This window comes from Pygoscelis adeliae, unplaced genomic scaffold (genome assembly GCF_000699105.1).
Source record: "Pygoscelis adeliae isolate BGI_AS28 unplaced genomic scaffold, ASM69910v1 Scaffold10, whole genome shotgun sequence".
NCBI classification, from domain to species: domain Eukaryota; kingdom Metazoa; phylum Chordata; class Aves; order Sphenisciformes; family Spheniscidae; genus Pygoscelis; species Pygoscelis adeliae.
In genome coordinates, this window is record NW_008824053.1 from 3,567,700 (window position 1) to 3,594,852 (window position 27,153).

A 27,153-nucleotide genomic window follows, 5' to 3' on the forward strand; every position below is an offset into this window, starting at 1 on the left:
CACCGCTGACCGGCCGGGCCTCTGCTGCCGGGGGGGGCGCGCGCGCCTTCTGTGCACTGCTTTTCTGAGTTGCTCTGACTTGTCTTTGATTTTTCTCATATTCTGTGGAACAAAAGGTGCTTATGTTAGCGTCCTGTTACGCAGTTACCTGGCAGCGAACGATTACCCGGGGAGAGGAAAAGCCTTTGCAACAAAAACTGCACCGGTAAACGACCGCCTTCTGTGCACTGCTTTTCTGAGTTGCTCTGACTTGTCTTTGATTTTTCTCATATTCTGTGGAACAAAAGGTGCTTATGTTAGCGTCCTGTTACGCAGTTACCTGGCAGCGAACGATTACCCGGTAAGAGGAAAAGCCTTTGCAACAAAAACTGCACCGGTAAACGACTAGGGATGAGTCGGTGCTCTGTGTCTTTATTCGCAGGCTTAAACTCTAAACGTGGTGTTTAATAACTGGTTATCTCACACACGTCTGGTTGCAGGCTTCAGCAACTCCCCAAATCCTGTTTTACTTCTGGCTGAGTGGGAAGGGGAGGAGGGAGAAAAGTAGTTCGCTTTAAACGTTGTAATTTATGCAGAAAGTCTAAGTTAATATGTTGGAAACTCTACGAAATATACCTCCCCCCCCATTGGCTTTCTCAGGATGGTTGTGGGGTTCTGCAGCAAAGTTTGATGACATCATGTAACCAAATGTCTTCCAGAGTGATTGCGTCCAACGTCTGAACTTAGTGATTTATCTACACTGTTACAGTCTAAAAAAAAAAAAGACAATAAAACATCTGTTGTGTATTACTGCAGGTGAATTAGGAAGAAAGTAAGTGCTCTTCTGCTTTAAAAAAAAAAAATTGACAGAATCATGTAGGCTTAACAGTGATCCCTTTACGGGGACAAGATGGGAAGAAGGTCTTTGTTCTTTCTTTTGGTTTCTTATTGTCAACAGCTTCCTTAGGGCCTCCGGTTCCAAGCCTGTGCGTTAACAGAGGGTTTGAAACTGGTGTATTTCACACCTTTATGCAAACGGCCTTCTGCTTTGTCTTGCTGAGTGTCTGTTACTTCACTGACTTTCTCCGCTTTCCTCAGTGCAGATATTGCAGAGGGATGGATGTTCTGTGGCAGCTTCGGTTTACTTGTATGCAGGCTTCTGCTGTAGTCCTTGGAAATGTCAGTGCAGCAGTGCCATAAAAAATTATCCAAATGCGCCAAAGACAAATGAACTCACGTCCCTTAAAGAAACCAAGCGAACAACAAAAACAACCAACAACAAAAACTCCAGCAAAAGATACAGCTTTGAACTTTGAGACTGTTGCTTTTACTGTAAGAGATCAAATTTCAAAGCAATTATGTTACAGACATATATTGCATACCTCCTATCTAGTGTCTTGCATAGGTCTGTGCATTAGGTATGTGTCTTTCTCTGTATAATTCTAGAGGTTCAGAGAGTAACGTCTCTGTAAAGATCAGGAATCCCTGTTTCCAGATCCTTCTGTCTCATAAAGATTTGAAGAACAACATCCAGTTTCCAGCTCTTGGACCATTTTTTGGTACTGATATTAATCATGCTTTCTAAAACACTGACCTTCGGGCAAACTACTGTGTTATGTTGCTTTATTTTTTTAATGTGGTGTTGGGGTAATGTTTGTAAGTAGCTGTGGTACCTCCCTGCTTGAATGACGGTGAATGTTAGATGCCCTTGCTTGAAATTTTCAGCGCTTATCCCCAAGCAGTGTTTTTCTGCAGAAAACAGATGTGTTGATAGCTATGCTGCCTGAGGGCCCAGCTGTGCTGGGCAGAAAAGTCTCTTATTTTCCCATTTGGCACTCTCATTTGGCATTGTGTTAGTGTTCAGAGAGACCTTTTGTTTGCTGTGGTATTTGAAGAGATGAATATAACATGTCTTGATGCTTTATAAGAATTTCGTTTAATTGATGTTCAAGATTCCGTCTTAAAATCTTTGTTTAGTTTGGTGTTTAGGGCTTTTTTTTCTTTCTTTTTCTTTTTTTGTCCTTTTGAGGCTCCACCCTTCTCTTGTTTTGCTCCTTACCTTAGTTCACACTGATAAGGTGTCCGGTCTCTGTTACCGATCTCTTTTCCTCGTTCCTACAAAGAAAGGATGGAATTTGTGTACTGGTTCCCAGCTGTAAGGAAACTTGTTTGCATGAGAAATGTGTAGGTAGTCAAACTAGGGTAATCCCTTTGAAGCTGATTCCCTGTTTACTTGAGATCACAGAAGGTACTTGATCCAAAACAACTATTCAGTGAGGAGCCCTTTAAGCTGATTGAAATGGATACTTTCTTCTGCAGGCAATAAATAATTTTCTTCTTAAGCAATGGGAGTTTCTGCGGTACGTGAGGTTCGCATAGCTTGAGATGATGATGCGATAAGATAAAGCTACAAACTAATGTTATATTTGTCTCTGATTTACAACTGAGGTAGGTAAGAAATTAGCAGCAGCTTTTGCTCCACTGTCTCGCTGCATAAGGTGTGGAGCAAACAGGAACGCCAGGCGGGAGGAGAGGTTCCAGGTCGCTCAGCTGCTTCCTAGTGACTCCACCCTTCCCATGGAAATGGTATTTGTATCGGGCAGGCATTTATCTTCTCCCCCCTCTTACGTTTGATACGCTGCCAGTTTCATCTCCATGCGAAAGGAAGATGGGCAGAAATACAGTCTGCGTGGGGAGTCAAACTCTGCATAGCGTTTGGTTATCCCGTGTCTTGACTCTAGTCTCTGACCTTTCTTCCAAGCCATCCCTCCCTCAGGAAGCTGGCACCGGTCAGTACCATTTTCTAAACTTTCTAAAGATGGCAGAGTCACTGTTAGTCTGTCCCCGCAGCTGCCCCCCTGAAAGGTCAAGCACTAGCGATACGGAAAAGGAAGGGAAACAAACTTTTTAAACTGGAGGCTGGTAGACAAATGAAGCCTGTAAACAAAATATCTCCTGTTTTGCAAGTGTGCAGGAGGGCAGTAGTACTTCCTGCTTTCCTTCTCAAGGGTGAATACGAATTAATGAAAAAGAAATGAAGTCTGTGGGGAATAATACTAACAAGTCCTAGGTGTGATTATTGTGTTCCTTCTGAAACTGCTGAGGAGAAAATTCTTGTACTGTATTTCACTAGCTACAGGCCAAGTAAACAGACTTAATTTCTTTGTCCAGAAATGACCCTTTTGTGAATGTTTTTAACTGGGAACCAGATTCGAATCATTAACTTTCAGATTTTTTAATTGGTGATTTAATAGCTAGATGAAGTTTTGGCTGCCTGTAGTTGGACTGTTAGGCCCTCTCCTTCCTCTTTCTCACCCCTCCTTTCAAAACACTAATAATACCCTTTTCCTTTTTAAAGCGTAACTGTTCCTACTATATACTTGTTTTACCCTTCCACGCTTCCTGTAGGCTATTTTCCTTTGGCAAACCTCACCGAAGTTTATGACCCTTATGTAAGAATGTTTGCTGGTGAGAAAGCATTTCTATTAATGTTGTCTAAAAGGATGTTATAAAAATGAAAACTGTACTGGATAAAGGCAATGAGAACTTATGCTTTGAGGGTACAGGTGGCTATCTTCCGTGAGAACTGACAGTGTAGGATTTCTGCATTCCCAATTGCCTTGTACGTAGAAGTCAACATAGCTTTTGAACAAGTAGCATCTTTAATTTACAAGTTTTAAATTAAATTCAGGTGTTCAGTTTAAAATAAACTCAGCTTGTGTGACCTTTTCCATGATACACATCGTAAGTTTGTTGCATGGAGAATAAATTAAAAATCCCTTATTTTGATTCTAACTGTCAGAAATATTGTAATAGAAATGTATACACTGAGATTTTACAAAGGAGATTTCAGAGGAAGTAGCAGAAGGGTTTTTACAAGATCAAGCATTGAACTTCAGTTTGCTCCGATTAATTCATGGTTTCTGATAGTTGATCGTAGCTCTTGAAGTTAACATTTACTAGCTAAATATCAGTTTCAACATGCATAGCATTGAAACTTTTCTCTTTGTGTCCAATTTCTGTATTTTTTCCAAAGAACTGTGAATTTTTTTCCAGCTGGATCCAGGCTTTACTAATAGATCTGCAGTCCAAATGAACAACTTCATAACTTTGTCTTTCATATTTACTGTCTTCCAGAAATCTCTCAGTGTGTTAATCTTCAAGCATCCTATTTTTTTTAATAGCTGTTCCCAAACCTCCTTTATAATTGTAATGCACAGATGAATGAAATGCTGAGTGAAAGCTTCTGCTACAGGTTTAATCAAGAAATTATCAACTAGATGCACAGAATGCATTCAATATAAGAGAATGGTACTTAATGGTACAGTTTTGATAACTGAGTCAACAGCAAAACTGTCCACAAAACATAAATACGACAGTGGAATAATTCCATAGCTAAATTTGCAGTCAGTCAATGCTTGGCACAATAACTACATGTATCACTTAAAACACATTAGTGATACAAACAATGAAAACTTGTATTTTGTCACTCTGTCTTAAGCTGCTTTTTTTTTTTTAATGTATCAGCAACCAAATGATGAGAATTCTCCAACTTATTTACAGTATCCTGGCTGGTTACTGCTTTCTGATGCTTAGTTTTACCTTGATGGACAATATTAACTTCCAGTAACTTGGGTTCAACAGTGCTTCTTAGAAGATGGTCCTGCTGCATGCTTCCCTCCACTTCCAAATCATGCGGTGTTCCTTTTCTGGGCAGAAGCCTCTTAGGCTTCCGAGTACGTGTTTGCCACCTCAATTGCTGAAACATGAGTTTAGCCTTTTGCTGGAAACTTTGCAGAGGATTTTTTTTTTAAAGAAACCCAGTGAAACACTATCTTTATTAAGCTGTAGTAACCTATTAATTTGTATTCTCCTAGTGTAAGATCCTGTGTGTGAAGAGTTCTCGTATTGATTGAGAAGTGGTATTAATGCAGTAGCTCCAATCAATAGCTCCATGTTTTGGTTAGATTTTTTTTTAAAGGAGGAAGGTATTCCAGCAGTGGAGAATCTTAACTGCAGTGTCTCCATTCATCTTCATCCTTTACTGTCTACCTCAGTGCGTCTGATCTGTCTGTCTTGATGTGTCTAATCCATTTTCCTCTTCTACTGTTACTATTTCAGGACAGGTCTGCTCTCCTGAGCACATATCTGGTATAGGTTTCTAATTTTGTGGCTACTTCAATAGAAGTATTAATACTACAGGAGTAATAAATAGACCTAACAGGTACAAACTAATGGTGGTGCAACCTGTGTAGCATTGAGTTGACAGTTCATACCTATGATCTATCTTTTTTATGATAAGCAGAAGCAAGTAATTTGCCATGGCAACGCTTCCCTTGCCAGCAACTTGGATGTTAGCGTCCCTGCCATCTGCTTAAAGCCTCCTGCGTTTGTCAGCCAAGCGTTGCCTGTTCTTTGCACTTGCCCAAGCCCACGAACGAGGGGACTTGCCTTCGGGAGCCCTGGCACAACCCCCACTAGGCAGGCATACCCTATATCCAGTTTCATTGTTTGGTAGCCCCCAAGTAGGTGAAATGAAAAACACCTGTGCAAGCAGCTACCCTAGCAACTTCTGGCAGTTGTTGCTGTAAACCCCTGACACAGGAGTTAATTTCTTTTTCCTCAATGGTTTAAATCCCCAGTAAACCTTGACACGTCATTGCCAAGTTGACAGTTGTCTTTTGGAGTCCTCAAGTGTCTCAAAACTGTCACTTGGAACAGTGCACAGCTGTTCTTGAACTGCGAGACATGTATCACGGCCCCATGTTAAGCCCTGTGGAGGGATGTAATTTCCAGTTCTGTCTCTTGGCTCACACCATTTTTTTTCTAGGAGGAAGCTGATTAATGGCATGGTGTAGCCGGGATTAGCTACCGCTGCCTCGTGAACATCAAAGCAGAGGTGGAGCACTAGACCAGTCTGCTCCTGTGCGTGCATGAAGGACAGCACAGATAGAAACCGCCAGTGCAGCCCCCAGCAAAGCATGGTGCCTAAGTAAACTGAGAGTGAGGATGTTTGTGGCAAACTTCTGTTATGTTTTACCCTAGGAACAACACTGTCCACACTTTCAAATTCAAAGCACTTTCTGTGGATTTATAAAATGTATTATAGTGACCTTGTTTCTGGTAGATTAATAAACTTTTACTGGTGATAGAAGAACATAAAACTTGTTGAGGTTAATGCTTAAGGGTGTGGGATAGGTATCAAGTCTCGCATCCTTTACGTGCAAGCTCACAGTGTACCTCCTGTGGCCAGAACACCTCTGAAGAAAGCAAATAGAGTTTGACAGTGTCATGACAATTAAATGGGATTAGTAGTCTCAGAAAATAAGAAGTTTAATTTGCATTGCAGTATTGCTTGCTTGTTTAAAATGTACAGATGAATGTGCTTTTTGTGTGGTTTCAGAGTTAGACTTAGTTTAAAATTTAGAGAAAAATACCTATTATATTCCTGTTGCTGAGTCAGTACCCTTAAAAGATAGATGGATGGATGCATGCATTGTTTTGCGATAATGGCATGTCAGTGGCTTTTTTTTTCTTCCCTTGCCTCAGCTTTCTTTTTTTGTAAGAATGTTAATTTGGAGGCTGCTTCTTACCTCCAAATAATTTATAATTTGCCTTGGAGAATAAAGGATAGAAACTTCTCTGTACCCAGAATTTTGTTAGCTTCTGTAGCTACGTAACACCGTATACACTGTGCATCTGACACATCCTTTTAAGGCAAACTTTGTAGAGATTCCCATCCCCTATGGAACTGTACAGGAAAGGCCTTCAATAAAAACAGGCTTGAGGCCAGGACACGTAGGGCAATTTGAAACAGATTTTTTCTAAGTGAGATCATGTGAAAATCCTTCTTTTTTCTTTAAGAGGGACTCTCTTGCTTAAAAATGCTTTTTGTAAGTATCTGATTCTAAACTGTTAACTTGTATAGCTATATTCAGCAGCAAATGCTCTCTCTTGGGTAAAATATTTTTGGTTTTGCAGTAATGCCTCAGAATAACTTATGCTGTTGTTTCTGTTTAGTGGGATTGAATTAGTGTTTTTCTCAAAAACAGTTTTGACTTTCTTCAGGTGGATAGTTCTATGTTTGGGGTTTCTTTTCCTTTAAAAAAACCAAACAAAAAAAATCCCTCAAACTCCCCCCCCCGCTTAAACCAGTGCAGAGTTTAGTAGATATTAGGAGAGGAGACATAATTAAACTTCTTGTTGCTTATATAAAACCATCTCTTACCTGAAGCAGATACGATTCTGGATGTATAAATTACAAAGACTTGAAGGCGTTAGTCACACTGGAGGAGCCAGCAGTAAGGGAAGACCATTACAGCGAGGCATGAGGTGCTGCTGTCACAGCTACGGTCTAGTGCCCTGCTTGGACTCTCACCAAACTGCCTTACCCAGCCCCAGCAGCTGGGCCAAGCATGCTTTAAGCCTTGGGAGTCTGAACTGCCTCTGGTCACTGATCCTCGCTCCCTCCTGGAAACTGGACTTTAGCCTTTCGACGCCTTTGCTGCTTCCCTTCCAAGTCTTGACCTCGTCTTCTGGGGTCTAAACAGGATTTTTCTTGAGGACTTTCAGGCAGACATCCTTTTGGTTACGGAGTAATCCTTAAGAGGTATAATGAAGTGAAACTCTACATGCCTTGTGCATACATCCTGCAGGACTCCAACACCAAGTCTTTTCCTAGATTTGGGCAAAAACTAAGCATTTCTGCATTTCCTTGCCTTAGTTTCCTTGCTGTTCTGAAATGCTTTCATGAAGCTGGGATCTGATCTACTGCATCAAGTCCTAGCTGGCTGAATTATAGATGGATTCTAAACAAGTCTTCCTACCCTGCTTTGCATGTTTGGACCATGGCTGTTCCCAGAGTAAAACCAGGCGTTACTACTATAAAAACCTTACTTTGCTTTCCTGCTAAGAAACCTCTCCTGTTATATTGCTTTCTTGTTGATATTTCCACTACTACAGCCTCTTATTTATAGACAGAGAGCATTATCTTAGTATTCCTGGTTTTGCTTGAGTAAGAGTAATTTAATTGAGAAGTATTTTTCTGTTGTCCCTAACAAATTGACTAAATACTAGAAGCCTTGCCAGCAAAAGATAAGGCATAACAGACACCTGCATTTGGGAAGGGATTTGGTAATATTCAAAATGTTCATGGTGAAAGCCAGCTCTTGCCTTGCTGCTAACGGGGGCCCCACCAGAACATTTCCCTTCTGTGCTGAGCACGGATGGGGCACAACTCAGAGCTCAGGCCAGCACGCACCAAGCAGAAGGATGCGCTGGAGCAGGACCTGTACTGTGGCTCCTGTTGAGATTCCCACCGCCCGACCAGCCTGAGCTGTTACTGCTTTCGTTAACTTTATAACACTGCGTGGGATCAATTTGAAGTCATGTTATATATCATATCTGAAAGTCAATACAGTGCTAAATCAATGAAGCATATGTAGTTCAGACACATACCTGGTGTTGTAAGACTAAGTGTTCTTTGCTTATTTTTGCAAGAAGCTGTCCCCTTACCTTGCTGACATCATTGTATTAATCATGCCCTAATAAAAGTACAAGTAACTTTAAGAAAATAAAGACTACTGCCTTTTTCCTATGGTCTGTCTTGATAGCATCCTTTATCATTAATAAAGGATGGTATGAAAATGTTTGTGATATGGAAGGGTACTTCTATTTGAAAGAATCTAGCAGGTTTTAATAAAAAGAATTAACAAAAAAGCTGCGAGATTAAACATCAGAGATAAAGAACTGGTCTTTGAATGGATGGAAAAGAACTGGAACAAAACATAACTAACAAGGTTAGAGTTCAGTCGGGGCACCCGAGCGTTTTGTTCTACAGAAGAATAATGGAACCTTCAATAACTGAGGATTGAGACCTCTCTCACACTTCATTTGCAGTACAGCATTGCCCACGCATAGTGCTGCTTGTGTATTTCAAGCCTACAGTGAATTCAGGTGTGCCGCGTAGCAAGACTACAATTCACCTTGTGGTATCCTGAGTTCTGGATGCGGTGTGTATGTGCATCCCCTACCCACCCCTGGCAGTGCTGACTGTTCTTCCTGCACTTGCTTAACTGCTGAAGAACGTTGGTTTAGAAGTTACTACAGGGTGTTTAACCAGAACCTCTTACTTAGGGGTTTGACTTGTCTTTCCTACTTTAACAGTAGTACTTTCTTTTGTACTCATTATAAACTTCAGTATAGCAGGCTTATGGCTTGATTCGTACGTAACTTAAACTACATTTTCATTAAATAAAACGTTGAGCTAAGAGTTCATCTAATCGTAAACTTTTTAAAAAATCTGTCCAGCTGTCTGCTATACAGATTTTATGATTTCTATAGAGCTGCCTGTAGGAACTATGTAAATTTCAAATACTCTGTCTTACTTTTCTTAGACTTTCTTCAGTAATCTTCTAAATTTCAATTGTAGGCCTTTAAAGACGGATATTACTACAAAATTAAGTAAACATTTTCTAATGTGTTTACGGTCATCACTTAAAATATCACATTGTCAATCATATGCTTCTTATAACTATTTTTATGTGGTTAAAGCACAACTTGCCTGGGTGGCCATATGCAAAATATTTTTGGATGTTTCCTGGAATATAGTTAACATTGTTTATCACCTACTGACCTTCAACCTGTCAGAGAGAGACCCAGGAAGGGGGTGAGGGGGTAGAGGGCAAGGAGCAGCAGAAGCAGATAATTATGTTTCATTCTTTGTGCTGAATTCATTCTTCCAATTTTTTTGGTGGCAGTAAAGCAAAACAATAGCATGAAGCAGCTGATAGGCAAGATCTTCTAAAGCTTAGGATGCGAAATCTGCATTTCTTGTACTTCTGCTAAGGAAACTGGATATGGGGAAAACTACTTCAATGAGAAAAATGTGCTATGTGTGAGTTCAGAGATTTTGATCTACTACCTGTATGAAAGATGGCTCCAGGCAGACTTTGCTATCTAGTAGAAACTAAGGAACTTCAGGAAATCTCGTCTTTCACCTAAATTACAAAAAATACAGATTGAATCATTTTGTGCAAGGATGAAGTGGTGGTAAGAATGAGAGAAATCTGTATTTTCCTTAGGAATACTTTTCACAGGCACCTCAATTAGCCTGTTCAGCTAATGTGAGGTTCATGGAATGAAACGGGAGCAGGCTGACAGGCGACCAAATACAGTCAGAGCGGTTGGTGGGAAACACTGAGCACTGTTAACCGGGAAAAGCCCGTTACCTTGGGGCCTGCCATGTCATCTGGTTCATTTTTCAGGCAAGCCTATGCCTGGGAAGGCAGCGGCACTGAACAGTCAAGTGTCTGAGCTTACTGGGTGGGGGCAAAAGAGGTGTGAAAGCAGCAGAGTCTTGAGGTTTACCTTTGAAAAAGGTATGAGAAAATGCAGCACGGACTGTGCCTTCACTGGAGAGGCAGAGGGAACGTGCATTTTGAGTAACATTTAGCAAAGCTTGCATCAACAGACTTCAGTTTTCTTCAGCTAACTTTTTTGAGGGGTATGTTTGAGTTACTAATTAGCCACTTGCTGCTGCAAAACACAATGCCTCTGTTGTTGGTAAGCGAGGAGGGTTTGAAGAGAAGAAAAAATGTCTGGAGAGAGACTCAGACTAAAATAATCAGATTTTGTGTCCTGTTCGGAAGGTGAAGTTGGAAGACTTGTCAACACAGTTGGGCCTTGGGGAAGGGCTACAGAATCACAATACAGTTTACTTGCAACGTGAGGTATTTTAAAAGCTGCTCCACTGGAGGAGAAAAATAAGTAAACTTGAAAGAATATACAATTTCCTGGATTGCTGTAGTAGCAATAGATTAGACAAGTACTCTCAAAGACACAGTGATCGCTGATGTTACTATTTCTGTTTGCAGGCTCAGTCTAGCCTTTGAGAACTACTGTTCCACCAGAGTCACAGTAGAAGTTGTCTCAGGAGATACTTCCTGGGTTACTACTAGGAAAATGAGGTTGTTTTCAGATTTTTTGGGTTTTTTTTGCTCTTTGTGCACCAGATTGTTCCATTATATTTCCACACACACACAAAACAAGAATAACTAGATATCACTGAAGTCTGTCAGTACAGCAGGTTACCAATATTTTCAGCGCAGTGCGCTCAGCACGTTGTTGCAGAAGACGTCACTGCTAGTGATTTTGGAGCCTGCCCAGATTTGCTGGGTCATACCAGAGCTCAAGCCAGTCATACCGGGGGTGGGTTTCAAAGCAAGGAGAATCTGTTCATCTCAGGGAGTAACAGGCTTTTGTGTACCGGGTTGGATCGACACTGTCTTAGCTGAGAAGAAACTTTATATCCCAGTGCTTTTTTTAAAATGAAAACAGCAATGATTTCAAATAATAGGTAGTGAATATTACTGAAACCATGTTCTGCAAAGAAATTTAAACTGTTCAGCAATACACAGACTAAAGATGCAGTGCAAAGGGACTCGATACCAAGAAGTATAATGTATGGTGGCAGGCCCAGAAGGCACTGCAGTTGAAAGTGGAAGCTGACGACTAAGGAGAATTGGAGTTATAAGCCAGAAAACCGTGACTATGACAAGAAATGATAAGAACAAGAAATGTGAGGAAAAACTGTGCGAACGAATGGGAGAGTGTTGCAGTAGTACAGCTGCAGAGAACGAGAGAGAACCAGTATTCAGTCCAAGGGCGGGCATACATCCGAGTTGTTAGCGCACTCGGAGGGAAGAGATGGTGGTGTTCACCTCTTGAATAATTTGCAAGCTGTCACAAAATCATACTGGACAGCCAGGGAGTAGAACACTTAGTTCTTCCAGCCTGCTGATCTGGCAGCAAACGCCACGCGTGACTACAGGTATCTTACTTGTAAGATGACTTGGAAATTTTGAGGCATGACTTGTCCTTACTTCAGAGTTTAAACTGGTGCCTATGGGAAGAGTGCCAGGAATTTTGGATTAATGCTCATCCATCCTTCCTTTAAAGATTGTAGCCTAAATTTTGATTTACAGAGAAAACAGTGAGATGTTGGCAAGTTATCAATTATGCTACACATAAAAAAAATACTGTTGAATGTTAAGCAAAATGGATACAGCTGTAAAGTTTGTGCTAAATAGCATAGTGGGATATAGTGAGATCTTTCAATATTAGCGTCAACACAGTGTGTTCTCTGCCTTTCTGTGCAACAGTCCATGACGACAGAAAAAAAAATACATGTTCAAATACCAGAGCATACTTAGTGGTGGGGCTTTCAGTTTTTGAAGTACTTTAGTCTTTGGTTTTCATCTGGATTTTTACATTCTCTTTGCCTTTGGGTTTCTCCCACACAAATATGCCTCCTTTGACATTTGCTTTTGCATGCTGTACTGGTCAACATACATGAAATTAATTTGTCCTTATGATGAAAGGTCATTGAGTTGGTAGCTCAAATGGCAAGAAGCTCCACTTGACAATAGCCTTGGTACCCTGTCACTCCCTCCTCTCACCCACTTTCAGTAAAAATCAAAACCCTGTATTTTCCCTGCTGTCTTAGGTTCTCTGTCTCAACTTCAAGGGTATGCTATTTATTTATTCTATGACTAAATAACTATTCTGTTGGCAGACAACTAGAACTGTTCTGCAGAAAAGTATTGATGTATGTCCTTGTCACTCTTCCTCACCTCTGAAGCTGAAGATTAGATATGTACAGTAAGCTATTTACACCACAGAATTTTAACCAGAAAGTTTTAACTCAGTTCTGTAATTTAAAATCATCTAGAAAACCTTTCTTCCTGCTTACGAGAAGAACACTTACTGTTCTGTGCCTTTTTCTTGGTCTTTTTTATAACCAGTAAGCTCTTAACACTTTTTTGTCCCAGACGTTTTGCTGGGTAAATTTTAGATGCGAGATTCAGAACTCTGTTCTGGAAGAGCAGATGATGAACAGAACGGGGCAGCTCAGGTGCCAGTAGCTGGAATTCTGGAGAATAATTTGGGACTGGCCGTGTAGTCTGTCTCGCTCCCACTTCTGAGGAATAAGGGCTTCCGAGAGCCTCTGCCTTGATACCAGGAGATAAATTATGCTTTCATCTTTCCCCATACTACCATAAAGCCTTCAAAAGGGGAGGAGAAAGATCTCATCACAAACTAGGGCCAAGCAAATGGTAAAGAAGTGTCAGCATTGGTATCTTTGGACTCTGCAAGACAAATCGCTCCTGAGGGTAGTGCTTACTTCAACGCAAAGGATGTTTGTAGGCACCACCGAAACCATAAGAATTCAGTTTCACTCCATTCCAAATTGATAAAAATTGAAAAGTTGATACAGGAACAAATGGCTGCTTGAAACTTAAACCGTACAATTTTAGGTCTTAAAAGCTGGAGTTTTCATTTAGTTATCTTTATTTGCTTTCAGTAGTTTATGACCTAAATATGTAAGAGTAAAATTAATATTAAAACCCCTGGCTAGACCTGGATTAAATTCAGTATGAGGTGAATATGCTCCCACACTTGTTAGAAATCCAGTAAGCTTTCTCTACTTGATCTTTTTTTGACTGAAAAATTAGTAATTTTGTGTCACTTTAAGCAAGGATATGGGCCACACGGAATTTCTCCCTGTGAAGAACATTAACATCTAAGACTTACGGCTTTATTTTCCTATTCATTTTGGTGAAAAAGTATGTGTAACCTCTTCATATACTATCTTGGAGTAAAGTCCTGGCTATTTTGCTTTCTGTACATGGCCCTGTACTTTATTTACCTTGGAAAACAGCAACATACAACCTATTTTGCTGCACTTTGATCTGTATATAAATCTTAGGTTTTGTTGACAAACACAGTTCCTGTGATAGAGTTGTTCACTCACTTTGACAGGCACATGCTTTTATTGTTAAAACTTTTGACCAGAGAGCAGTTTCTTCAAATGCTAACTAGTACTTTAACTTTAGCATGCTGCACATTAAACATTTGACCCCTGCTGTGGGGGCATAAAGCCCAACACTTTAGTCAAAAGTTTCATCAGAACTAAGAATTGCAAGCTGTTGTGTCGCGATGGATAACTTTGAAAGTTATGTCTTTTATACCTGCTTTTTACCTTACTAAGTTTCCTGTTTGTTAGTCCCAGTGACTTGTAAAAAGCTATGCAGCGTGCTTAAACTCTTTCTTGAGATACTGTTACAGTATTTTTCCAGAGTAGCAGCAATATAGACAGCTGAACTTTTAAACTGGAGATTTGGCATACATGTAGCCCTTGGTGTACAGTGTGTACTGTGTAATTTGGAAGAGATTAGTGTAAAAGGACAACTGAAAGTCCATATGATATCATTTATGGTGTGAAATATTGGTTAACATCACTCAAACTTAGCATGCTGTAGGCACATTGAGTAACTTTCATGATCTGTCTGTGTCCCTTGAAGTTGGCCAACATAACTTCATTTGTTTCCAGGAATCCATACACTTGATAAAAACAGTGATGACTGCTGTTCTTGTACTACAGATGGAGGGAGGGTTTTTACGCTGTAAGAGGTCCCAAACAGTAAAGTCCTACCTGAACAGAACAAGATGTGAGAATTGGGTGTGAAGTTGACAGAGGAATCAAGTTTAACCCAACAATTCTAGCCTTAGGCATACATTGGCATAAATGTATGTGTATCACACCACCTGCTAGTCATTATCTGCATCTGACATTCAAAGATGAAACTTGGCATTTAAAACAGGAATCGCCTAGCAAGAGGAAGGACTGACTTCTTGGTGCCCCAAGTTCTACCCCCTCCCTCCTTCCACTCAAAGACAACACAATGCCAGCCCTACAATTGAAGTGCATCAGTTTTAGGTAATAGAGAAGAAGTGTTTACTTTAATTTACCTGTAGTAGAAGATTACTGTACTGAAAAAAGAGATTTTTAGCTGAAGTCCTGGTATTAGTATAACTGGGTTTTGCTGCTTCTTCTGCATCATTAATGAGGCAGTCTTTTATCCTGGCTGTACAGGACAGACACTGTTTAGCAGCGTAAGCATCTGACACATTTTAGTTCCTGATAAACTTAAATTTGTGTCCTTTAGTAATATGTTAAAATTGCATGAATGTGTGTGAAGCTCAGGAAAAAGTCAAGTTTAATGTGATATTAACTGGTATTAAAGAGTTTCAAGCTCAAAATGTTCTCTTCTAGCATGGAGTTTTCCAGATTTCTGCCTCCTTCCTTACAAATTCAGATACAACTGGAGTATTTTGCAGAGTTGTAACTAACTCAAGCTGGTATTTTATACAGCTGTAGTTGAAAATAAGTAGGTGAATTTTTTTTATCAAATTTGAAGCCAGTCCAAAAGGACAGGAATATATGAACCTAATTTTTCTGCAGCCTCCTCTTACTTGTGACTTACAGTAGCAAGGCGATATGTACTGTCAGTCTTCAGAAGACTACTTGTAGTAGAACTATTAAATTTGTACTTACAATTATTCAAAAGATTGCCTTTCAGTTAATCAAATTTCATGTAGCTTTTTCTATACTGAATACAAAGACAACTCTTTCATATTACGAACTTTACTAGCAGGCAAGAGCTTGTAATAGGCAAGTAACACCCACTCTTTTCCTCCCACAACCCTAGATCACCTATAATTTTGACCACTTGTATAAACTTTAGTTTCCTTTCAAAGATATTTCTAACTATTAAACCTTTGTTGACACTTCAGAGATACAAAGAGTAGCATTTACAACTTTATGTATCTTTCAAGATTTGTCAGAACAAAGTAAAGAAATTAACAGTTGGCTTCCCGCTATCTGGTTTTAAACTTTTATAAAATCTTTATATCCATTGCTGTAATTGAATCTTTTCTACAGTGTTCTGAAACTGTAGCTTTTCTCATGGCACCTATGGCAAATACTTTGAATGAAGCTGCTTAGCTACTGCTTTAATCTTCAGTAGATGATGTTTTTTTTGCTGTGGACTGGTAAGATTTAAGTATCTTACATGAAAGTTCAGTACTTAAAAAGGATCAAATGTGGGCATGTTGATTAGTAGTAATGGAAAAAGCCATAGAATTTTTTCATTTATATCAAAGCTTCCAACTTCGCCTTGTAGATAGCAATCAAAGGAAAACTGGAACAACTCTGGTAGATGTGGAAAACATGAAGTATTCACTAGCTTAGCGTTACATAACTTTTGGTTGTGCCATCAGGAATAAAAGAGCTAAGAATTTGAAGTAAGCATAATCCCTCGCTTCTGGTGGTACCTGACCCATCACCCTCCCTGTTTAACCCCTTCTTGTCACATGTTTAAAACCAGATTCTTAAGTTTGTCTTTAGCTTTTCAGATAACTGAGTATAATTTTCAAAGAAACTATCGCCACACTTCACTTTTTGTAACCTAGTTTCCCACCATTTCAAAAATCAAAACAAGAAAACTTTACCATATTTAAGTCAAACTGTACAGGAGCGAAGACAATTCAGAACATCAGCAGATTTAATAGTAATGCTTTTAGTGGCAATAAGACAAGTTTCCTCATGTATAAGCATATTTTATTTCCTATCTCTAGATAAGCACTGTAGTGATACCCCAAGACACTTCAAAACCTCTTGAAAAACTGAAGATTTGAACACATGTGAAAGTACTCCAACATAAAGTAAATATTTTTCAGGAGAAGTGATAAAATTCCACCCATTGCTTCTAAGTTCCCCAAGCAATGGGGGTAGCAATTTCATATTCAGCTCAGTTGTAATCTCAAATATGGAATGCACTTAGTATTAAGTAAGGAAATTTTTGCCATTTTTTTTTCCTTTTAATGCTTGCCAAGAAAGATTAAAATAGCCACACTTGCAGAATTCTTTAGGGTTCTCACTCTTACTGGCTCCCATATTTACTCTTTTTTTATGTGGGGAGGGAGGAGGTAGAGTCTGATCTTTAAAATGTGTCTCTTGATGGCATGATCACAGACTTAATTTCCTCTTTTAAAAAAAAGAAAAAAGTGATTACCAGTACTTAAAAATAAATTAAGTTGTAGAAAAATAAGTCTTAGAAAGACAGTTTCAGTTGCATTCCAGACAATTCCAACTGCAGGATGGCTAAACTATGACTTAGCATTTTCTTTAAGCTACACTGAAACAGAAACTGCCAGAATTTTCAGAAAGCATAACGTTCGTTACATTTCTAACTAATTAAAGAATTGTGGAAGAGATTAGCTTAACCCCCTCTCTGTACCCACACGCATGTTGGAACAGTGATTTTAACGTAGTATGAACTGTCAACATACAAACAACCAGCCCAAATTGTCTGCTGTCTTCTGACTGGAATATCAGAACATACCAAGTTCCGGCCTTTCTACAAATCCTCTTTTTTCTTTTGAACTGTTATACAGAAATACATTATCTATTGTATGTCTCATCCGTGCACATAACTTAAGGTTTTGTGGGTAAGATCACTTTTGGAAGATCTCTGTATGTTCTGTAATGTGTAATAAGAATATGATGCTACGTTTCATTCTTCTGGGGATGTTTTGGGATCTTTCTCCTCTGCACAAATACATACTTTCACACGAAATAACTGACTCAGTCACATCCAAGACCGCTGCTCCTCTAAGTTTGAACAAGCTGGTTGAGTTCTGCCAAATGTCCTGGGGGAGACAAATTAAGGCTGCGATCACACAAGCCTTGTTTCCATAGGACAAAAATAGCCGTGAAAAGTAGTTCGCAAGCTAATCACCAGGTTAGGAAGGAGAAAGATGATAACCAACTTCCTCACAGACCATTTTGAAAACATTAGCCTTTCTGGTAGCCCCTCAGAAAAGGGGCTACCCACCCTTTACTATTACTACCATCACTATAAATGAAGACTGTGGCTGTGCTGCTTCACAGCACCTTCCTCTGTGGAGCTGTGAACTTCAGCTAGCTTTTCTAGTCTGCTTCTCATCTCAGCTATCTACTATCCAAAAGGTGTGACTAACAAAACACAAACAAACAAAACCAGAAAAGTAGTCATGACATTTTCCTCACGCTAGGCAGTATTACCTGAACTCTCTTCCTTTTTTCTTCAATGAAAAAAGGGTTATCTTGATTATTTGAGACCAGCACTAGTCTAAGCACGGAGGTACTTGTCATCTTGTGCAGAATATTGCACAAAATTTTACACCTTAACCAAGATCTGAATAAGAGAATGGGTTAGTCCATTATCCTGCTCTGTAACTAAGGCACCATAACACCACTATTACAAATAGTCTAAGGAAAATAAGCATTACTCAGGCAAGTATTTGAAGTAAAGCTAGAGATACAGGAATTTTCCATTCCCCTTAGAAGACAAATAGAGAACAGAATACTGTAATTTTTAGTTTGGTCAGTTTGGAGTTGGGGATTACTAACGCTAGCTGAAATGTAGCAATTGCCTCTATCTGAGTAATTCAGATAGGTTGGAATTATAATCTCATGCAGTATGAAGAGCTGCTAATATCTGGCCTTACTGGGCTGAAGTCTAAGACTGTATGTAAAAAGTCTGAAATTTACATTTTGATCTGAATGCGAATGGCTTTACATGAGTTTCTTGTTAGGAATTTGTAAGTAACTGGTAGTAGCTGAGCTGATTTTCCATTAGTTAAGAAATACTGTGAGTGCATTCTGTGCTTGCCTGTCAGGTTTCTCACGGTAGCTCCCTCATTCCCTGTCTTGCTCGCTGACCCATGCAGGACAGCTTCTAATGAAGGTGGAAAAGTGTTGCCAACCTCCGCATTAGTGGCGCGTATTTACGCCATAAAATCTTGTGCTCAGATAACTTGTTTTGTTTGCAGAAAAAGGAGCAATGCTTTCAATGCTACAATCCCTTTTCTCCAACTCGCCAATATTGAAGAGTATTGCAAAACTAACAGGTTTAGGCTGAAGGAAGTTTGACCTGCTTTTCGGTCTCTTCAGGGGAGGGGAACGAAGGGCAGAGAGTGGAGCCTGGGCCCCGTCAGCTGCCAGCATCGTTGAAGTTTACCGGTTTTAAGCATTCCATTTACATGGATTGATTTTTAGTGACTGAAGCATAAACTGACACACTGAGTAGTGAAGTCTGAACATCTGGAAAAGGAATTTTAAGTCACCTTGCTAACAACTCTGGGCTTCTGTTTGATGCCTTTAACTTCAAAGACCGTTGCAGGTTTTCTCTCTCTAAAGTAACACTGCAGTAACTTTGCAATTAAGACATGAGATCACAGTTTATTCCATCAGAGTCTTCCAGCAAGGCCAAAGAAAAGAGAAATAGCAGGCATACTAAAGCTTAAGTTTACAAGAGCCACACACACAATGCCCAGAATGCCCAGCAAGATAACTCTTAATGTTGTAGCAACAAGGGGAAGACTTACTAGGTCACCTCCATTAATCATAACCTAGCTAAAAAAGCAAACCCAACATAATCTTCGGCTGAAAAACTTCAAATCTATTATATGAGTTCCCATGTAGAAATCTACATCTGAGCAGTAGCACTGATGGCACGGCAATGCAGAATTCTTGTATTCATGACACACTATTTCACTTTTGAACTTCCTGCTAAAGTACAACTTGAGTAGAATTCCCCCCCCCCAAAAAGTCATCATTCCTCTGCAGCTGTCGAAAGACTGTTCACAAGCTCCAGCAATTCTTACAGTAGGAAGAACTGTTAAGTGCTTCAAAGCACTATTTGCAAATAAATATTTAGTAAAGCCATAAACATTACAGTAAAAGGGATAAAGACTTACATCTGTACTCCGATATTTAAAATACAGTACTGGATAAATGCTACAGCATATTCTTTGAAAGAGATTAAAAAAGAGTTGCAGTTTTCTCTCGTGAAGTAACTTTATAACTGCTTGTGTTACAGATTGCCCTGAAATATGACCCCCAGATAGAAGAAGATCTGCGTAACTGGATAGAAGAGGTTACAGGGCTGAGCATTGGTGCAAACTTTCAACTGGGATTAAAAGATGGCATAATCTTATGCGAGTAAGCATTCATTAAGTAACCTTATTTTTAGCAGTTTTCCACTTTTGAGGAACTCAGGAGGGACTTTCTGAAGACTCCCCTTCAAACACATCAACAATAATAGTCAAAGATAGCTGACAGTAGGGTGGGAGACAGCTTCTTTGAAATTGTGGAGAAGAATGAAAACTTAAATCTTCTTTATATTTTGGCAAAGATTTCTAAGTATTTCTAAATTTAATGGTGAAGCTCTTTTCTATAATAATCAAATGGCACACAAAAATTCTTATGGTCTGTTAGACCTGAGATCTGAGCTAGGCACTCTGTATAAACCAAAAAATTAACCATTTTGATGAAACTAATGCAACTAATAAAGCATGAGTGAAAATATTATATAATGCCTGCACAGATGGTATAAGGATGAGATTTATTGTTTAAGCATTTCCCTTTTTTTCACCTCCCTAGGCTTATAAATAAGCTGCAGCCAGGATCAGTGAAGAAAATTAATCAATCAAAACTAAATTGGCACCAGGTAAAACAAAAAACCCCCCAAAACTACACCTCTAACCCCTCCAACCCCCAAACAGTTCTTTTGTTCTGTATTAACAAATTTGCTGTGAATATGGTACACACCTTAAATCTTAATAGCACCAAGTTTTGTATATGATACGTACACAACAGTTGAGGATACTGCATACACGAACAGCATCTAACAGAAAGCAACTATAGCTGAGGTGGCTCATAAATGGCAGTTGAGCATACGTATTTAATAGCAGCGCTTTAGCTGTTAGGTGAAATTTCAGGTGGAAGAAGAACAGAGAGCCATATAGCAAGGCCTTTTTCCAAGTTAAAAAAAGCTGTTGACTTTTTTATTAAATCACAACTGTGGTTTTCCATCCAGGCAGTGCTGCAAGGTGTTAGGTCAACAGCTTGCCTGTACCTGGACATGCGAGGTCACTGTATGAAGTGTCCTCCTGGGAAAGCAGCTGGAGAGGATGGGGAGGGAAAGGACCCGAACGGTCTCAGAAGAAATGGTTGTGCAACAGAACTCAGAAAACAATATGGTGCAAACTACAGTACGTATTTTATTTCAGTATATCCAGATTTGATTTCTCACAAGTGCTCTATCTAGCACTCCTCCCCGCCACGGGACTATCAACGGCAACATGCCTTTAGAACAAGCATTGGAAGGGTTGCTGGTTAGAGCTGACTGTCTTTACTGTTGCTGGGTCTAGCTTAATACTGCTGTGTCAGCCTCTTGTTTTTACTGGCATTGAACACTTCTAAAGATGGTGGGGGATTTTTATTTTTAAGAAAAGCTTTATACCTAAGACTTTGGAAGGAAAGCTGAGATTCAGTCCTTACTCCTTGTATTCCATATTGCTTTCCATTTTCTATAGCGCACAGTGCTAAAAAGTGCTAATAAACCCCAAAAGCTTGGTTGAATGTGTCCCAGGAGGTGAGCAAGATAATACCTTCAAACTAAGTTAGATGTTCTTACTGTCCACATAGCTCTGTTCTTATTTTACTCAAAATTATCAATTGCTGAAGTCAAATAGCATGGACACTATGTCAAATTTTCCAACTTGAAGCAGGTTTTAGATTAGGATTTCTCTTGGAAGGGACAGAGTTGAGACAGTTTTGTCAAAGCCCCCTCTAACAAAGTACACGATACTCACTGATGGATAGATGCCAGGCTGGATAAACCCTTGGATTGATTTCTGAAGTCAATATTAAAACTAATGAAAAATAATGTCAAACTTCCCGCCAGTCACTCTTAACCACACCAGCTGTTTTGTCCAGTTAGCACAAGGCACAGAACTTGCCTAAAACAAGCAAAACCAACCAACACCAGAAAGCTTGAAAGTTACTTAGTTTCTGAATTGAAACACTGAGTAGAAAACTGGCTTTTTTGTTTCTGTTTAGCTGGAGAACATTGGGAATTTTATCAAAGCCATCCAAGTCTACGGCATGAAGCCACATGATATTTTTGAAGCAAATGATCTTTTTGAAAATGGAAATATGACTCAAGTACAGACTACTCTAGTGGCACTAGCAGGTCTGGTAAGTATTTGTACCCCTGGAATTGGCACAAATCCACATGGCGGTCCAGATGCACCCTTACCACTCATGTAAATACAGAAAACAGCACCTCTCCCCTGTCAGGAGGGGAGAGATACTGCTGTGAGTCTGAGGTACTGCAAAGGCTGCGCTTCCGAGGGCTGTGTCCTACGGCATGCCTCCAGGGAAGGCTCAGAGTTTGGATTCTTGACTGCAGACGGCCTTGCTCTGGAGCTGTGCGTGCATACACAGAACCGGGGAGGCTCACAGAACGCAAATCCCCGCAGGATACCCTTCTGATAAGATACTTGGGTAGCTTTGGAGTGCCACCTTCAAATGCCACGGGGGAACTGTTACCTCCTCCCACCCCCGACTCAGAGTTTCTCGTAAGAGATAAACCTGCCTGTGGCGTCACTCGAGAGCCCAGAGTCAGGGCCACAAAGCCAGTGTTCCAGTAGCAGAAAATATGCGTTAAACACTGAATACTCTATTTTCCCTCTCCCTAAATAGGCAAAAACCAAAGGTTTTCATACTACAATTGATATTGGTGTCAAATATGCAGAGAAACAAGCACGAAGTTTTGATGCAGGAAAACTAAAAGCTGGTCAAAGTGTAATTGGCCTGCAGGTAAGTATGAAATTCAAGTTTGCAGTTAATCTGTTATATTTGAGAACAACTTTCTTGTTTTGATTAACTGATACATCGTTTATGCAAAAACAGCTGCAGAATTACAATCTATTCTTATCACGGAAGGAGCTATGAGGTTTTAATTCTTGGGAGCAGTTGATTGGCTTTATAAGCTCAAGTGACTGCCTGGAAGGTTTTTCTGTTTGTTTTAAGTCTGCAATAAGAATGATAAGGAGGAAAGGAACAGCTAATATTAGCAGTATCATCTCTGTCCTCTAAAGTGGTTTTAAAGTAGGAGTCTTTGGATAGCTAAAGCTCCTTATATGGTAGAAGCTTTTTTCCCTCTCCACTTTCCTTACTAGTCACAAAAACCAAAATACCTGGCATAAACTCTTAAAATTCCTGTGGGAGAAGTTGCAGCAGTGTAATTGAATCATTACTGTCCAGGGTAAAAGTTATTTATTACATTTTGATGCATACATCCATTCTAATTGCAGTGCGGTTGGGCAAATGCCAGCCACTGAAGTGCCTTAGGATGACCGTTGCCTTTATTTTTCCTTTTGAAGCTCAGTATGGAGAAAGGGTAATTTATTACAGATAGCGGTCAAGCTACACGAGGAAAGCATGCACTGTAATTGCTTTTTCCGTCAGCCCATCACAGTTACCAACCACATTTGTTTCCTTTGACTGTGCTTGCTGTACAAATAAAAATCACCTTTTCTGTCCACCTCTTCCTTCCCCCAATAAAGATGGGCACCAACAAGTGTGCCAGTCAGGCAGGCATGACTGCTTATGGAACTAGAAGACACCTCTATGATCCAAAAATGCAAACTGATAAGCCATTTGACCAGACGACGATTAGCCTACAGATGGGCACTAACAAAGGAGCCAGTCAGGTAAGCAGGACTGCGTGTGACTTGTAGAGCAGATACAGCTCTCAACCTGGGAGAGCCCGGTGGGATAGCAGAGTCGGAGAGGTGCGTGCAGTAGCAGAGTCTAACTGGCAGCAGTGAGAGGGTACAGTTCAGCTGTGCTTTTATGCAGTAATTGAAGAACTTAAATGCCTTGTCACTAACAGTGTGTTCTGTGCCAAGCATCTTAAGGCATAAAAGTGACCTGGCACTTCTAGAATCGCCAGCTGGCTGTGTTATACCAGAAGACAACAGTAACTTCATTTCAAGTACTAACTAGACAGAGACAAAAAAGAAATTGCTTCCTGGGCACTACCTCAGTCCAAACACTTAGTATATTCTCTCAAAGAGGGAAGTAAACTGGACCTTTCTGCCAGGACTTTCCTCTGTGGCTTAGCTACTAGTGAACACCTGCTGCCGTGCTATATTTTGTTATACTTTAATTCCCACTTTCTAGCACTTCCAGTAAGGTGTGCTAGCTGTAATCATAAATCTAGTAATCACAGCTCTTGACCTTCTTACTGAACCTCTGCAATCCTGTTTTATTAGGCTGGTATGCTGGCACCAGGTACCAGGAGAGACATCTACGATCAGAAGCACATATTACAACCTGTGGATAACTCAACTATTTCGTTACAAATGGGTACCAACAAAGTAGCTTCACAGAAGGGAATGAGTGTGTATGGGCTTGGACGACAAGTGTATGACCCCAAGTACTGTGCTGCACCAACAGAACCTGTCATTCATAACGGCAGCCAAGGAACAGGAACTAACGGGTCAGAAATCAGCGATAGCGATTATCAGGCAGAATACCCAGATGACTATCACGGAGAGTACCAAGATGACTATCAAAGAGATTACCATGGTCAGTACAGTGACCAGGGCATTGATTATTAGCTTCGCATCAAAAGTTCAGTATTAGTCCATTATTTTATTCAGTAAGAACGAAACTAGCCTTGTGGAATCGTTACCTGTCTTTCCTACACACTATGCTTAATGTACCTAAAGAAATACTGCCTTACATACATTCCTTTTTCCTTTCTCTGCCCTTTCCCTGTCTAGTTGCCTTTAGTGCTGTAACAGTTGTAGTCTACAGCATAAACAATAACTGCATATGAAGTAAAAGGAATACTGTGAAAGGGGGAGTGCTCTTGTACAGCCAGGTCATCTAATAAGGAGCTATGCATTTTCACAATCTCTACTTAAGTAGGTATTTACATACCACATTAAGCCTTCATTTTACATATTTACAGCTTTTCTGTTTTCCAGATAAAAGAATTTCATGCTTAAAGTTAAATGTGGTCTTTGCCAATTAAATCTAAGACATCACATTAGTGATTTAAATATCATTACTATGTTTCTAAGGTATTGTTTGCTAATGGTAAGTCCTGCATTAGACATAAGCATGCATTTGCGATTACGTATTCATTCCATTATCAACACTGACCAAACTCTTAGCTGTCTTACTAAAAAGGGAGCTTGTACAAAGTCTTGAGCCAACAGAAGTCCCACGATTGATGGTGCATTTACCTTTTATTGTGCCATAATATATCCATGTAGAAATGCTTTTTCTTCCTTCAACTGTATTTATTGCCACACTTCTCAAACTGATCCCAGTGTATTTTTATAAATAAATATTTTTTCTTAAAGGTATGTAGAAGATCCTGTCTCATTTGTTATGCTACCATTCTTAAAGATTAGATGCCACAGAAGTTATTCCCAAATCAGCATCACCTTTGCCTGTGTTACGGGTAATGTAGAACTTCTGTCCGTTGCAGCTCATGTTTTCTTTTCCATGGGATTTAATCTAACAGCCTTGTAAAAACCTCCTGGGAGCAAGTGACAGTGACCTCACGGGAAAGGAACGTAGCTCCTTCACAGCAGAGTTCGCTTCCCGTCTACATGACTGTGAGGTCATGACCAGAGATCCTTAGCTGTTCACTAAGTCACTGCTCTTCTCTCAAGGCAAACGAAGAACTGCACATATTTAACGCTGCCTCTGCTTCAGCCTATAACCTTCACACCACCACTTTGAGAACTCAAAACACCCTTGCTTTAGAGCATGTAAAGAGATATCCCAGTCTTTGTGCCTGCTGGTCTGCAACTCGAGTTCTTTAGTTACTGACAGCAGAGCTTTATTCTTAAATGGAAAGTGCTTTCTTCCTCACCATGGAGCGCGGACAGGCTGTACTCATTTACCTGGGCTGTTTTTAACAGGAGAAAAGAGAGCATGCTATCAATGGGGGCCGCTGTTGCTGATCCTAACTCTTGTAAAAAAATTAAAGGTATTTTTAAAGTATTGACTGCAGATTAAACTTATTTACATTAAGATATAAAGTGTTTTATACTTGCAAGTTCTGGACTGGTAAAGGAATCTTCCCTCAAGACTAGAAATTTTTTGTGTTTTGGTCCATTAGTTTCTATCATCTTTGGGTGTGATGTGGCGATCTGACTTTCAGCTGACCTCTTTGTTGAGTAAGTCTTAAGCTTATTTATTTCACAGAATTTAAATTTGAAAGGACCTCTGGAGGTCACTGGCCCAAGCCCTGCCTCTGAAGCAAGAGAATGATTACCACACTGTCTGTTAAGACCTGCTCTTCCTGAACTATACTATTCCCCCCGCTTCAGACCAACAGCATTTAACAATTTAGAGCTATTATATTGAATGCTGAAAAGCAGTGCTATGGTCAACAACAAAAGCTTTGTTGCTTTCGTACTTCAGGTGAAAGCAGGGTGTCTTTTTGGAAGCCTGAGCCATGCCCTCCTGCTCTTTCTGAATCCAAAACTTGCGCCTCAAACTGCTCGCACACATTTATTACGTACGTGCTTGAACAGAGGAAACAAAACCACACACAAACTGTTCTCAGTATGCCTGTTTTCTTTCATCCACAGAGGTATCCAGTGGAATCATAACTGAATTAAGTGAGAGTTTGAAGCAGACACCGAGCAAGACCAAATGCAAACTGCCTTGCTTAAAACAATCAGTTGTAATACTTAGCCATGTCCTGGTACGCAGGCACCAGTAGTCCCCACCTCCTGGTTTTAAGGAATATAGTCACACAAGTACCTTTCATTCCTCTGAATCCAGCCTTCCATAGCTGCAGGGAAGAAGAGCCCACACAGTATCGGGCTGCTTTGCAGGGCAGGCGTTGAAATACCAGAAGTGGCTTGGACAAGTATCAGTACCCGAACTAGCACTAACTGTGTATTCACATGAGCTGCGCCTACATCTAACCCCACCACCTACTTCCAGCCTGCTTTATAGTTGCCTGACTTCAATATCCTGCAGGGGAAGAGAGTGGTGAGAAACGAGCGCTAAATAGCATCAGCTTCCGCAGGGGTGCTTTGTCCCTCTAACCGGGGTGAGGGCTCCCGCCTCATGGGAATGCTACAGCTGGAGGCTGTTGTCACAATTGCTAGTGGAATGTATGTGGGGTTGGGAGGTCCCGTGTTGCACCTGAAAGCTCTAAAGCTATGCTTTAGTGTACAAAATTTAATTAAAAGGTATACGTTCGGAACTCTCCTGTAAAAATATCCGTGACTCTCAGAACATACTGTCACAGCTGTAATTTCTGGACTACGGGCAGTACAGCATTGCTTAAATGAAACACACTCAAATACAGCTTAATTGGGATTTTTCAGTACCTTCCTTCTTTAAAAAGCAAACCAAACTTTGTAGTAAGTGTCTGAAAGTCCTTTCTCCACCCAGGA

The 27,153-nt window shown here is 40.1% G+C and overlaps 1 protein-coding gene across 1 annotated transcript in view; it reads left to right on the forward strand.

Annotated features, from left to right (window-relative positions):
• CNN3 (calponin 3, acidic) overlaps positions 1-25,095 on the forward strand; it is a 41,594-nt gene extending 16,499 nt beyond the window's left edge. Inside the window, exons 2-7 of the mRNA XM_009333865.1 lie at positions 19,746-19,867; positions 20,309-20,375; positions 21,770-21,907; positions 22,415-22,531; positions 23,281-23,427; positions 23,992-25,095. Of these exons, the coding sequence (XP_009332140.1) occupies positions 19,746-19,867; positions 20,309-20,375; positions 21,770-21,907; positions 22,415-22,531; positions 23,281-23,427; positions 23,992-24,339 (939 nt within the window). The 3' untranslated portion in view covers positions 24,340-25,095. The remainder of the gene's footprint in view (positions 1-19,745; positions 19,868-20,308; positions 20,376-21,769; positions 21,908-22,414; positions 22,532-23,280; positions 23,428-23,991) is intronic.
• The last annotated feature ends 2,058 nt before the right edge of the window (positions 25,096-27,153 follow it).